Below are 14714 nucleotides of genomic sequence, written 5' to 3' on the forward strand. Positions count from 1 at the left end.
TGTGTGTGAATGGGTAAATGTGGAAGTAGTGTCAAAGCGCTTTGAGTACCTTGAAGGTAGAAAAGCGCTATACAAGTACAACCCATTTATTTATTTATTTATAATATCTCTGCCAAAATGTTGAAAACAAAAAACAAAACTGTGTTTATTCGTACTGTGCAGGTTTGAAATAAATATTTCAATTCACTTCAATTCAAACAAGTGAAGACCAAGTCTTTAAAATATTATCTTGCATTTTCAAATGCTCTTTGAGTTTTGTCTCTCTTAGAATTAAAAATGCCGAGCAAAGCGAGACCAGCTTGCTAGTAAATAAATACAATTTAAAAATTTGAGGCAGCTCACTGGTAAGTGCTGCTATTTGAGCTATTTTTAGAACAGGCCTGCGGACGACTCATCTGGTCCTTACAGGCCCCGCCTTGGTGACCCCTGAACTACACTAATGTAATCGTCCCAGTTAGATTAACGCTGAAGGTAAAACTGCACACTGTTCTACTTCATTATTTAACGAGCATACTTTCGATTTCGCAAGCCTCTTTATGAGTTTCTACCACGATGAAAAAAAAAATGACGGATATTTCTTGTACAATATTATATTACAACTAAAGCCAAAAGACTTGAAGGACGAGCAACAAGTGGAATGTTGGCGGCGATACGACGGAGCTAACGCGGCTAACCTTAAGCTGCTTTGTACACCAAGTCATTAGACAGCATTCAATGTGTTACGTCAAATTACCTGAGTCCAGCGGCGATGTTGCAAGGGGCGACAAGAACGGAGAGCGGGACAAAAAAGTCGTGTGGACTTAAATGCGCTCGCCCTTATTCAATGAGTATTAACAGCTCACCATCTTTAACCGAGCGTCAATAACCATCACTTCCGGGTAAATGCCTGACCAATCAGCGGCCGTGTCTAAATGACGTCATGTTGGAACCCCTGACCAGTTTTTTTTTGTTTGTTTTTTTACAGCTGTAGACCTGGACTTTAAAGGCCTACTGGAATGAGATTTTCTTATTTAAATGGGGATAACAGGTCCATTCTATGTGTCATACTTGATCATTTTGCGATATGGTCATATTTTGGCTGAAAGATCATCCACTATAAAGTTTACAACTTTTGGTCGCTAATAAAAAAGCCTTGCCTGTACCGGAAGTAGCAGACAATGTGCGCGTAACGTCACAGGTTGTAAAGCTCCTCACATCTGAACATTGTTTACAATCATAGCCAGCAGCAGCTAGAGCTATTCGGACCGAGAAAGCGACAATTTCCCCATTGATTTGCGAGAGGATGAAAGATTCGTGGATGAGGAAATTTAGAGTGAAAGACGAGAGAAAAGTGAAGTGAATTATATTTATATAGCGCTTTTTCTCCGTTGACTCAAAGCGCTTTACATAGTGAAACCCAATATCTAATTTTATACATTTAAACCAGTGTGGGTGGCACTGGGAGCAGGTGGGTAAAGTGTCTTGCCCAAGGACACAACGGCAGTGACTAGGATGGCAGAAGCGGGGATCGAACCTGCAACCCTCAAGTTGCTGGCACGGCCGCTCTACCAACCGAGCTATACCGCCCTATACCGAAAAAAAAAAGGCGATTGCAGTGGGAGCGATTCAAATGTTTTTAGACACATTTACTAGGATAATTCTGGGCAATCCCTTATCTGCCTATTGTGTTGCTAGTGTTTTAGTGAGTTAAATAGTACCTGAAAGTCGGAGGGGTGTGGCCAAGAGTGTGTTGACGCCAGAGTCTCTGAGGGAAGCCACAAAGCTCCGCTGATCCGATGACGTCGCAAGTGTGGGGGCTCCTCACATATTCACATTGATTTTAATGGGAGCCTCCAACAAAAAGTGCTATTCGGACCGGGAAAACGACAATTTCATCACATCCTCACATTGTTTACAATCATAGCCAGCAGCAGCTAGAGCTATTCGGACCGAGAAAGCGACAATTTCCCCATTAATTTGAGCGAGGATGAAAGATTCATGGATGAGGAAATTTAGAGTGAAAGACTAGAGGGGAAAAAAGGTGATTGCAGTGGGAGTGATTCAAATGTTTTTAGACACATTTACTAGGATACTTCTGGGAAATCCCTTACCTGCCTATTGTGTTGCTAGTGTTTTAGTCGGTTAAATAGTACCTGAAAGTCGGAGGGGTGTGGCCACGAGTGTGTTGACGCCAGAGTCTCTGAGGGAAGTCACGAAGCTCCGCTGATGCGATGACGTCGCAAGTGTGGGGGCTCCTCACATATTCACATTGATTTTAATGGGAGCCTCCAACAAAAAGTGCTATTCAGACCGAGAAAACGACGATTTCATTACATCCTCACATTGTTTACAATCATAGCCAGCAGCAGCTAGAGCTATTCGGACCGAGAAAGCGACAATTTCCCCATTAGTTTGAGCGAGGATGAAAGATTTGTGGATGAGGAAATTTAGAGTGAAAGACTAGAAAAAAAGAAGGTGATTGCAGTTGGAGCGATTCAAATGTTTTTAGACACATTTACTAGGATAATTCAGGGAAATCCCTTACCTGCCTGTTGTGTTGCTGGTGTTTTAGTGAGTTAAATAGTACCTGAAAGTCGGAGGAGTGTGGCCACGTGTGTTTTGACACCAGAGTCTCTGAAGGAAGTCACGAAGCTCCGCTGATCCGATGACGTCACATGTTTGATGGCTCCTCACATATTCACATTGATTTTAATGGGAGCCTCCAACAAAAAGTGCTATTCGGACCGAGAAAACAACAATTTCATCACATCCTCACATTGTTTACAATCATAGCCAGCAGCAGCTAGAGCTATTCGGACCGAGAAAGCGACAATTTCCCCATTAATTTGAGCGAGGATGAAAGATTCGTGGATGAGGAAATTTAGAGTGAAAGACTAGAGAGAGAAAAAGGCGATTGCAGTGGGAGCGATTCAAATGTTTTTAGACACATTTACTAGGATAATTCTGGGAAATCCCTTACCTGCCTATTGTGTAGTTAGTGTTTTAGTGAGTTAAATAGTACCTGAAAGTCGGAGGGGTGTGGCCACGTGTGTTTTGACGCCAGAGTCTCTGAAGGAAGTCACGAAGCTCCGCTGATCCGATGACGTCACATGTTTGATGGCTCCTCACATATTCACGTTGATTTTAATGGGAGCCTCCAACAAAAAGTGCTATTCGGACCGAGAAAACGACAATTCCCCCATTAATTTGAGCGAGGATGAAAGATTCGTGTTTGAGGATATTGATAGCGACGGACTAGGAAGAAAAAAAACGCGATTGCATTGGGACAGATTCCGATGTTTTTAGACACATTTACTAGGATAATTCTGGGAAATCCCTTACCTGCCTATTGTGTTGCTAGTGTTTTAGTGAGTTAAATAGTACCTGATAGTCGGAAGGGTGTATCCATGGGTGCGTTGGCGCCAATGTCTCAGGGAAGTCGACGGCAGCTTCATGGACGGCCCAAGCTCAGCCGACTTATTACCACAATTTTCTCACCGAAAACGGCCAGTTGACATGTAGTCGGGATCCATGTTCGCTTGACCGCTCTGATCCATAGTAAAGCTTCACCTCTGGGAATTTTAAACAAGGAATCACCGTGTGTTTGTGTGGCTAAAGGCTAAAAGCTTCCCAATTCCATCTTTCTACTTTGACTTCTCCATCATTAATTGAACAAATTGCAGAAGATTCAGCAACACAGATGTCCAGAATACTGTGTAATTATGCGATTAAAGCATACGACTTATAGCTGGGATCGGGCTGGAAAAAAAATGTCCGCTACAATCCGTGACGTCATCATACCGCGACGTTTGCAACAGGATACTTCGCGCGAAATTTAAAATTGCAATTTAGTAAACTAAAAAGGCCGTATTGGCATGTGTTGCAATGTTAATATTTCATCATTGATATATAAACTATCAGACTGCGTGGTCGGTAGTAGTGGGTAAACTTTCATTTATAGTAGGAATGGTCACATGGGGAGGTTTAGCTCAGTTGGTAGAAACTTGATGTAAAAAACTTAATGTAAATAATCAAATATATTTCTAATGTCTGTCACCATCTTGAACTCTAACTTATAATAATAAAAATTCACCCCTATACACAATTCTAACCTAATATGCTACTGTGCAATATTACCCTTCGAGTGCAATACGTCCGACACTGATAGTTATTTAATACTTCAGTACTCTTGTCTTGTTCTGTATATTGTACAGTATTTTGTATTTCTATAGTGTTTTGTATATTGTACAGCAGGGGTCACCAACACGATGCCCGCGGGCACCAGGTAGCCCGTAAGGACCAGATAAGTCGCCCGCTGGCCTGTTCTAAAAATAACTCAAATAGCAGCACTTACCAGTGAGCTGCCTCTATTTTCTTAAATTGTATTTATTTGCCCTGCGATGAGGTGGCGACTTGTGCAGGGTGTACCCCGCCTTCCGCCCGATTGTAGCTGAGATAGGCGCCAGCGCCCCCCGCGACCCCGAAAAGGGATTAAGCGGTAGAAAATGGATGGATGGATACTAGCAAGCTGGTCTCGCTTTGCTCGACATTTTTAATTCTAAGAGGGACAAAACTCAAATAGAATTTGAAAATCCAAGAAAATATTTTAAAGACTTGGTCTTCACTTGTTTAAATAAATTCATTTATTTTTTTCACTTTGCTTCTTATAACTTTCAGAAAGACAATTTTAGAGAAAAAATACGACCTTAAAAATGATTTTAGGATTTTTAAACACATATACCTTTTTACCTTTTAAATTCCTTCCTCCTGCGATGAGGTGGCGACTTGTCCAGGGTGTACCCCGCCTTCCGCCCGATTGTAGCTGAGATAGGCGCCAGCGCCCCCCGCGACCCCAAAAGGGAATAAGCGGTAGAAAATGGATGGATGGAATTCCTTCCTCTTCTTTCCTGACAATTTTAATCAATGTTCAAATAAATTTGTTTTATTGTAAAGAATAATCTATCCATCCATTTTCTACCGCTTATTCCCTATTGGGGTCGCTGGCGCCTATCTCAGCTACAATCGGGCGGAAGGCGGGGTACACCCTGGACAAGTCGCCACCTCATCGCAGGGCCAACACAGACAGACAGAAAACATTCACACTCACATTCACACACTAGGGACCATTCAGTGTTGCCAATCAACCTAAAGAATAATAAATACATTTTAATTTATTCTTCATTTTAGCTTCTGTTTTTTCGACGAAGAATATTTGTGAAATATTTCTTCAAACTTATGATTAAAATTCCCCAAAATTATTCTGGCAAATCTAGAAAATCTGTAGAATCACATTTAAATCTTATTTCAAAAGTGGATTTTAACCTATTTAAAACATGTCATCAAAATTCTAAAATTAATCTTAATCAAGAAAAATTACTAAGGATGTTTCATAAATTCTATTATTAATTTTTTTCAAAAAGATTCGAATTAGCTATTTTTCTTCATTTTTTTTCGGTTGAATTTTAAAGAGTCGAAATTGAAGATAAACTGTTTCAAAATTTAATTTTAATTTTTTTCGTGTTTTCTCCTCTTCTAAACCGTTCAATTAAGTGTTTTTTTCATCATTTATTCCCTACAAAAAAACCCTCCGTAAAAAAAATAAAAAATGTACGACGGAATGATTTTCAAAAAATCTATTTGAGTTTTGTCTCTCTTAGAATTAAAAATGTCGAGCAAAGCGAGACCAGCTTGCTAGTAAATAAATACAATTTGAAAAATAGAGGCAGCTCACTGGTAAGTGCTGCTATTTGAGCTATTTTTAGAACAGTCCAGCGGGCGACTCATCTGGTCCTTACGGGCTACCTGGTGCCCGCAGGGGCCCCGCGTTGGTGACCCCTGACCTAACCACTAGGCCACTGCAATTCTGACTGAATATTTTTTTAAATACTCTCAAAACTCAGGAGCCTACTATACAATGTAAAGACATACCGCGCTTTAATTAGATTTAATGTATTTGTTCAAAGCGGTTATATTGCAGCTGGTCGATGTAGTTAAAGTATATTAAATATTAATGCTTTGAGTGCACGCAAGTGACTGTTGACCTGTTTGTCCAGCAGATGGCGACAAAGAGCTGATGTCAGCCGGTTTAACAGGAGCAAGTGTCAGGCACAAGAGGTGATAAGAGACTGCAAACTCCATCCATCCATCCATCATCTTCCGCTTATCCGAGGTCGGATCACGGGGGCAGCAGCCTAAGCAGGGAAGCCCAGACTTCCCTCTCCCCAGCCACTTCGTCTAGCTCTTCCCGGGGGATCCCGAGGCGTTCCCAGGCCAGCCGGGAGACATAGTCTTCCCAACATGTCCTGGGTCTTCCCCGTGGCCTCCTACCGGTTGGACGTGCCCTAAACACCTCCCTGGGGAGGTGTTCGGGTGGCATCCTGACCAGATGCCTGAACCACCTCATCTGGCTCTTCTCGATGTGGAGGAGCAGCAGCTTTACTTTGAGTTCCTCCCGGATGGCAGAGCTTCTCACCCTATCTCTAAGGGAGAGCCCCGCCACACGGTGGAGGAAACTCATTTCGGCCGCTTGTACCCGTGATCTTATCCTTTCGGTCATGACCCAAAGCTCATGACCATAGGTGAGGATGGGAACGTAGATCGACCGGTTAATTGAGAGCTTTGCCTTCCGGCTCAGCTCCTTCTTCACCACAACGGATCGATACAGCGTCTGCATTACTGAAGACGCCGCACCGATCCGCCTGTCGATCTCACAATCCACTCTTCCCCCACTCGTGAACAAGACTCCTAGGTACTTGAACTCCTCCACTTGGGGCAGGGTCTCTTCCCCAACCCGGAGATGGCACTCCACCCTTTTCCGGGCGAGAACCATGGACTCGGACGTGCTGATTCTCATTCCGGTCGCTTCACACTCGGCTGCGAACCGATCCAGTGAGACCTGAAGATCCCGGCCAGATGAAGCCATCAGGACCACATCATCTCCAAAAAGCAGAGACCTAATCCTGCGGTTACCAAACCGGAACCCCTCAACGCCTGGACTGCGCCTAGAAATTCTGTCCATAAAAGTTATGAACAGAATCGGTGACAAAGGACAGCCTTGGCGGAGTCCAACCCTCACTGGAAATGTGTCCGACTTACTGCCGGCAATGCGGACCAAGCTCTGGCACTGATCATACAGGGAGCGGACCGCCACAATAAGACACTCTGAGCACTCCCCACAGGACTTCCCGAGGGACACGGTCGAATGCCTTCTCCAAGTCCACAAAGCACATGTAGACTGGTTGGGCAAACTCCCATGGACCCTCAAGAACCCTGCCGAGAGTATAGAGCTGGTCCACAGTTCCACGACCAGGACGAAAACAGACTGCAAACTGTTTATTCCATTTCAATTTGACCTAGTGTTTATTTGCCACATGTATATTCCGACGACCCAAAAATTGAGTGGACAAAAAGCCCAAGCAGGTTTTCAACAGTGGATAAGAAATTGTTTATTTAACTTGGAACATAATTACAAGGAAAAAGCAAAACAGTCCGTAACATTCTAAGCCTCAGTGAGAACCGCTCTAAGTGAATCACACTCAACACAGTAGGTCATCTCAAACTGCTTTTTATTACATCTTAAATAACAGTACATTTTAATATAGTTTCTATCTTGCATCCAGCTTTCGGTTGTACACTGACTGACTTTAGAATTAAATCCAAAAAGGTGAAAAGGGAATAGAGGGGTGGGGGGTGCAGAGCTCTACAGTTATTTGATGAAGAGAGAAAAGGAAGGGAATTTAATTAACATATTTTATTGGAATTTTTTCTGCCAACTCCAGGCCTAACGCACAATTACAGCACATTTTTTTTTTTTTTTACAGAATGTCGCAGAGAGAAAACAGAACTGGAAAAAAAAAAAAAAAAATAAGTCACTACTGCTAAAAAGGAAGAGCGTCTTGTTTACAAGGAACAGAAAAGTCTGCCATTCAGTTGCTGCAAGATGTATTTTTTAATTTTTTTATTAAAGGACAGAAAAAAAAACTGTTATAAAACGTTTTTTCTTTAAGTGGAATTTTGTTTGCTACGGAAGGAATGAAATTAGTCCCATGGGTATGTTTAGGTGATTGGATGTATTTATGCAAGTGTGAACAATTTTACATTTAGGTGACGACTTCATTTGTGGAACCGGTCCCAAGTACGGACCAAGTAACTTGCTTCTCGTGTGCATAGCTTTGACATTTTAGTGGAATCGTGTATGCACGGAGGAGCAAAAAAACGAGGAGGAGGAGGGGAGGGGCTAAAATAAATACCATCGTAGTGATATATTCAACAGGTTATTTCCTTAAAGAAAACATCGAAAGACTTAATTCCATATGCACCTTTTAAAGCAATTCTACAGCATGCGATTCTAAGAGATAACCCATCCATGGCAGACAACCAAAATCTTTTTTTTTTTTTTAGTTTTTAACTTAAAAAGTTTTAATATCATTATTTTCAAACATTGATTTATACAACATGTCATTCACAGAGTAGTAACTGCATTTCCAAGCACGGAATGGGCACCCCTGTGAGAGAAAGGTCTGGAGCGACTCCCCCGACCGACCAGTCCCGTCCTCCCGGTCCCAACCACTACAACATAAACCGGGGGCAAGAAAACTACAGTAGAGCAAAAACAATCGTATCAAATGAATGGGCAGGGCGGATTATAATCCAATAGGTTAATCTTCATTTCATCTGTCTGGACTGGAGCCAGACAAAATGGTGTAAGAGTGGTTGAATGATTTTTTTTGTTTTTTTTTTGTGGTTTTTGCATTTTAAAAACGAGCATTCATTATCACAGCATGTGCTTGGTTAGTTAACGTTTTCTTATTCTATAGATGCAAAATTTTTAATTTTGTGCAAACAAAGATTCGTGAACTACACTGGAAAAAACAAAGAAGAAAAGTATATCGAGACTAAATGTACAGCAGGGCCAGAGGTGGCTCCGGGACTCCCCGTCGAAGCAAAATTCTCTCGCTTTGTTCTCCAGTGGGATAAAGCTGAATTCACAAATATGTTCTGGAGGTTTTATTTTTTACTTATCAATTTAAAACAGTATTTAAAACATGTAAAGATGAGCAAATAAAACAAAGCTTTGATCCTCATTTTAACATCAACAGACAACCTACGGGTCTACTCGGACAGAGAGGGAGAGGAAGAAGAAAAAAGCAAAAAAAAAAAAAAAAAAGGCAAAGAAGCTATTAAGAGTTAGATCGCTGTCATGTAAATAATCTTCACTTAGACCTGCGGTCGTGGGAGGAATGCACAATTTTTCCATTCGTCCATTTTGAGACGACCAAATTCCTTGAGCTTTTTTTTTTTTTTTTCAAATCTGTATAGTAGTTAGCTGAATGAGTGACAGACAATTGTGCTCTTTTATAAGAAGGTGGAGGCGGAGGAGGAGGAGGAGGAGAGAGAGAGAGAGAGATTTTTGCCCTTAATAGTTGTTTGGGTGTTTGGAGTCAGTATCGTGTTTTGAAAAGATTGGATATGCAATACAATTGAACATTGTGATGTTGGAATGGTCTTCCACGCAACTTTGGAGTCCGGCTGCCATCTGCAGAACGAGCAAATGAGAGTCAGTTGAAAGAATTAACTCAAAAGTGGTCTTGTTGATTACCTCTATTGGGATGAGGTACTGCTACCATTCACACGATTACGTACTCTCTTCATCTGGCCATTCAAACTTACCTCTAGACTCTAGTTCCAGATCTTGAGGAAGCTATCCCAGGACCCTGTTGCCACTGCCATGCCGTCATCAGTCACACCCAAGCAGCTCACCCGGTTGTCATGACCAGCCAGAACACCTGTGGACACAGTGAAAGGACTGAGACTAGGGCTGGGCGATATATCGGTATGCCGTATTTTTCAGAGTATAAGTCGCACCTGGCGAAAATGCATAATAAAGAAGGAAAAAAAACATATATAAGTCCCACTGGAGTACAAGTTGCATTTTGGGGGGAAATTTGTTTGATAAATACCAACACTAAGAATAGACATTTGAAAGGCAATTAGATTAGATTACATTAGATTAGATAGTACTTTATTTATTCCGTCAGGAAAATTAAAATTTTCAGTACAATCCCATTCAAGTTTAGACAAACATTACAGGGAGACAGAACAGGATCGCTGACGGGTCTGCCGGCTTCCAGCGCCCCTTACAAAAAAGATGAGATACAGGTAAACAGGGGGGGGGGGGGGGGGAATGGGAGAAAAAAATAGAAGATTAAAATAAAATAAAATAAAAATCGGTCTTAGCCTGGGCCCTGGAGAGGGGGTGCAGACTGAGGCCAAGGGAAAAAAACAACAACTCATAGCCATAGTACACAGCCCTCTTCCATGTGTGTAAGAGGGAAACATCAAACATCAAAGAACACAGAGGACATTAAAGCAGCGGATACAACCAGACACTTCTACATACAGCTATGAATAAAAACTAAAAGAAACATATGCACTGTGGTGGCCTCTGCGGTGTTCCACGCCATCGTCTGCAGGGGTGGAGGGTGCATGGCCAGAGACAGGAGCAGACCCAACAAAGCAACCGAGACAGCAGACTCCACTCTTGGCCAGTGTCCAGTCAGCATGGATGAGCGAGGATACGTCCAAGGTGACTGAGGTGTCCGACACCTGCTCACCCAGCCAAGACACCACGAAGCCTCTCCGTCCCAGCGCTCAGTGCTAGCTCCCCAGACCTGTCCCCTCATCCGCATCTCCTCCAGTCCCTCCAAACTCTGCAGTCCTGTCCCCTCATCCGCATCTCCGCCAGTCCCTCCAAACCGACTCCGGTGTGGCAGACACTCAGCAGCTGGTCTCCATGGCCAAAAGGCTCCCAGGAGGCAGATCCAGAAGTCCACAAAAAAAGCACCACAGAGGTCACGAAAGTGGCACCCCTAGTCACACAGTCCCAAAGGGACCCGGACCAAAAGGCAAAAAAATATAATAAGACATGAAAACAAGAGGGAAACACAAAACGATGACACAAGAGCACAGAGCTCCTGCCTACAGCAGCCACTACAGCAGCGCCATCTTGGAAAAAATTAAAAATAAATAAAGAATAGTGAACAACAGGCTGAATAAGTGTACCTTATATGAGGCATAAATAACCAACTGAGAAGGTGCCTGCTATGTTAACGTAACATATTATGGTAAGAGTCATTCAAATAACTATAACACAGGGGCGCTCACACTTTTTCTGCAGGTGAGCTACTTTTTGAGGAGATCTACCTCATTCCTATTTATAATTGATATTTATTTATTTATGAAAGAGACATTTTTGTTAACAAGTTAATGGTGTTTAATGATAATACAAGCATGTTTAACACACACAGATTCCTTTCTTTCATGAAGACAACAATATAAGTTGGTGTATTACCTGATTCTGATGACTTGCATTGATTGGAATTAGACAGTCGTGCTGATAACGTCCGCATTTTCAAATGGAGGGAAAAAAAAAAGTCCTCCTTTCTGTCCAATACCACATGAAAGTGGTTGGTTTTTGGCATCTCATTTGTCCAACTTGCATACTCGTTTTTAAACACTTTGTTATGAGAGTAGCATATGTGTGTGGCCCTTTAATGTCTGGCAGCAGGTGAGTGACGTCAGTGACTGTGCGGGTGGGCAAGCAAGTGAGAAAGCGGTCGCTGAGGGCGGGGGAGAAATACATTGGCATCAAACTCCGTAGCTTGCTAGCTTGTGCACGCTAGCTTTCTGAGACTCTTATTTTGTTAGCACAGGCAGGATGAAACAGGTCTTTTATGGTGAAGACAGGAACTGTGCAGTCGGTCTTTAGAGTTTTGACAGTAGGTACGGAGTCTCTAGAAATAAAATGTGTTTCTCTGCGTCCGCCCTGTTAGTGATTTTTTCTTAAATATGAGCTCGCAGCAGCCAGCGTCATCTCACAAGATCCTCGGGTGCCGAGAATGTCAAACAATTGACGAAAGTGAGGTCTTGGTATGATTGATGATTGCTCATTTTTATGTATATTTTTTAATGCCTGGCTTGAGATCGACTGACACACCCTCCGAGATCAACGTAATGGGCACCCCTGCTATAACATATAGAACATGCTATACGTTTACCAAACAATCACTGAATCCCATGAAATCTTATACGTCGAGTCTCTTACGTGAATGAGCTAAAAAATATTATTTGATATTTTACGGCAATGTGTTAATAATTTCACACATAAGTCGCTCCTGAGTATAAGTCGCAGCACCCCCGGCCAAACTATGAAAAAAAACTGCAACCTATAGTCTGAAAAATACGGTACTATATCGTGATATTGGAGTATACTGTACGTTCTCACACAGTTCCTTTTAGCTCCGGGCATTTCACTACAGGCGTTCCTCACTCTTTGTTGTCTCTCCTCACAGACACATAAAACAAGCGCACCTTTTTACATACATCACACACGTATACGCCCTCGCGGAGCAGAGGGAGCAGCATGGGTAACGTTAGCTGTGGTGCGATTGGTAATACGAGAGAAAGAACGTGCAACTCTGGTAATAAATGAAGGAATAATTAATTCCCAAGAAAAACAGCATTGGTTCCATCGTCTGGCGTTGGTTTGGCTTCAAGTGGGATCATGTCGAACAGACAACCTTAGTTTGTCAAGTGTGGGGCAAAAGCGTTGCTACTTAAAGTAGCGTTACTGCTAATGTAGCATCATTTGAAAAGTCACCTGTAGGAGAATGAAGAGTACTTGAAACTCCACATGTCAACATCTCTGTTCGGTACCACACCAACAAAATGCAGAAGCAGTCATTTCCACATCAAGACTGTTTTAAAAAAAATAGTCAACAACAGAAGGAGATAACGTCCGCAGGAATCTACCACATAGCGAAGGACATACACCATTTGATTTCCTATTATTGTTAGGGGACGGCATGGCGAAGTTGGTAGAGTGGCTGTGCCAGCAATCTGAGGGTTACTGGTTCAATCCCCACCTTCTACCATCCTAGTCACGTCCGTTGTGTCCTTGGGCAAGACACTTCACCCTTGCTCCTGATGTGTCCTGGTGAGCGCCTTGCATGGCAGCTCCCGCCATCAGTGTGTGAATGTGTGTGGAAATACTGTCAAAGCGCTTTAAAAAAAAAAAAAAAAAAAAAAGAGTAGAAAAGCGCTATACAAGTACAACCCATTTACCATAATGAGGCTCATTTTTATTTGTCAGTTATTGAAATATCTTGTGACATCATGCACAAAAGTGCACTTTATTTGTTTTAAACTGTTGTAGTGGCGTTCTGTATAAAAAGTGCACTTTAATTTAGTGTTGTTTTGATATGTCATCTTAGTGACATCATGCACATAAGTGCACTCATGGCTTGTTTTAAAATTTCTCCAACAATCTTACACTTTCTGTTTTGAAATGACATGCATGTTTGTGCCGCTGCTTAATAAGCGTTTAATAAATACACTTTTGGTCAATTGACTTAGTTGTGATTTTCCTCTCCGCATGAAATTTTAAAATGAGCATATATTATAAACAAGAATGTTTTAATGTAAACACATAAGATCATCAAACTGCTGTGATTATATGTATCAAGTGTTCATTCAACGCCAAGGCAAAATATCGAGATATATATTGTGTATCGTGACATGGCCTAAAAATATCGAGATATTTAAAAAAAGGTCATATCGCCCAGCCCTAACTGAGACTAAAGCAAAGTGCAGTGGTATAAACAAAACATCCTTTACCGTTTTTTCGGACCATAGGGCACATTAAGGGGCAATAAAGGGGTCATGTTATGATTTTCTGCTTCCAAATTTCAAACACTTCTTTGTGGTCTACATAACATGTAATGCTGGTTCTTTGGATTATGTTTTACAGACCATCTTTAAGTCACTTTCTGATTGCTTTTTTAGGATGCACAATTTTGTGGGCGGGTGTTATTTACGTGGATCAATTTCGACAGCGTCTTCTCCCCGTCATTTTTGTTTACTGGTAGTTTTTAGCACTTCCATAGCGCGTGACATGACAGATATAAGTTAGATATGTACGCTACTTTATATTAGAAATGGCAACAGCGGAGGATGAATGTCCCATAACAAGAGGATAGAGAAAAAGAAAGAGGTTATTGACTATGGTGTCGGTATGCACTACAAAGGCGGACGCGCACAATTCTTAAGGATTTATGCAGATCCCAAATACAGATCAGCAGGTATCAGAAGGTAAGGAAAGTAGATTTTGCATAATATTGCAAAACAAAACGCCGGATAATATGTCTTACCTTATAAACACACACACCATAATAATACTCGTATGTTGCAGCACATCAAGCGGTGTGGCTTCATAGCTTACCAAAGTCATACTAAAACATAAGAGGATGGAGAAAAAGAAGCAGTTTATGGACTACAGTGTCGGCGCGGAATACAATGGTGGACGTGCAACAATTTTCGGGATTTACGCAGATCCTAAATACAAATAAGCAGAAACCAATGGGTAAAAAAAGTTTGTTTTACATATTATTGCGAAACAAAACGCCAGATAATGTCTCCTAATAGGTGTCATTACATACAATACCTGTATGTTGAAGCATAGTGCATCTCGATTAGATTAGATTAGATAGTACTTTATTTGTTCCGTCAGGAGAGTTCCTTCAGGAAAATAAAAATTTGCAGCACAATCCCATTCAAGATCAGACAAACATTACAAAACAGGATGGCTGACGGGTCTGCCGGCTTCCAGCGCCTCTTACAAAAAAGGTGAGATACAGGTAAACAAGTGGGGGGGAATGGGAGAGAAAAAAAAACCATTG

At 41.8% G+C, this 14714-nt stretch overlaps 2 protein-coding genes across 4 annotated transcripts in view; both read right to left on the reverse strand.

Annotated features, from left to right (window-relative positions):
• Positions 1 to 891, reverse strand: part of nadka (NAD kinase a) — a 57445-nt gene extending 56554 nt beyond the window's left edge. The window contains exon 1 of one of the 2 annotated variants that reach the window (XM_061904788.1): positions 734 to 891. The gene's annotated coding sequence lies outside the window, so the exon portion shown is untranslated. The remainder of the gene's footprint in view (positions 1 to 733) is intronic. The other variant, XM_061904790.1, reaches the window with a different exon arrangement.
• Positions 892 to 7527: 6636 nt separating this feature from the next.
• LOC133555211 (guanine nucleotide-binding protein G(I)/G(S)/G(T) subunit beta-1) overlaps positions 7528 to 14714 on the reverse strand; it is a 65986-nt gene continuing 58799 nt past the window's right edge. For both annotated transcript variants that reach the window (XM_061904794.1, XM_061904795.1), the window contains exons 10-11: positions 9649 to 9764; positions 7528 to 9514 (exon numbers count right to left, since the gene is read on the reverse strand). In XM_061904794.1, the coding sequence (XP_061760778.1) occupies positions 9658 to 9764 (107 nt within the window). In that variant the 3' untranslated portion in view covers positions 7528 to 9514; positions 9649 to 9657. The remainder of the gene's footprint in view (positions 9515 to 9648; positions 9765 to 14714) is intronic.

Source organism: Nerophis ophidion, linkage group LG06 (assembly GCF_033978795.1).
Source record: "Nerophis ophidion isolate RoL-2023_Sa linkage group LG06, RoL_Noph_v1.0, whole genome shotgun sequence".
Classification (NCBI taxonomy): Eukaryota; Metazoa; Chordata; class Actinopteri; order Syngnathiformes; family Syngnathidae; genus Nerophis; species Nerophis ophidion.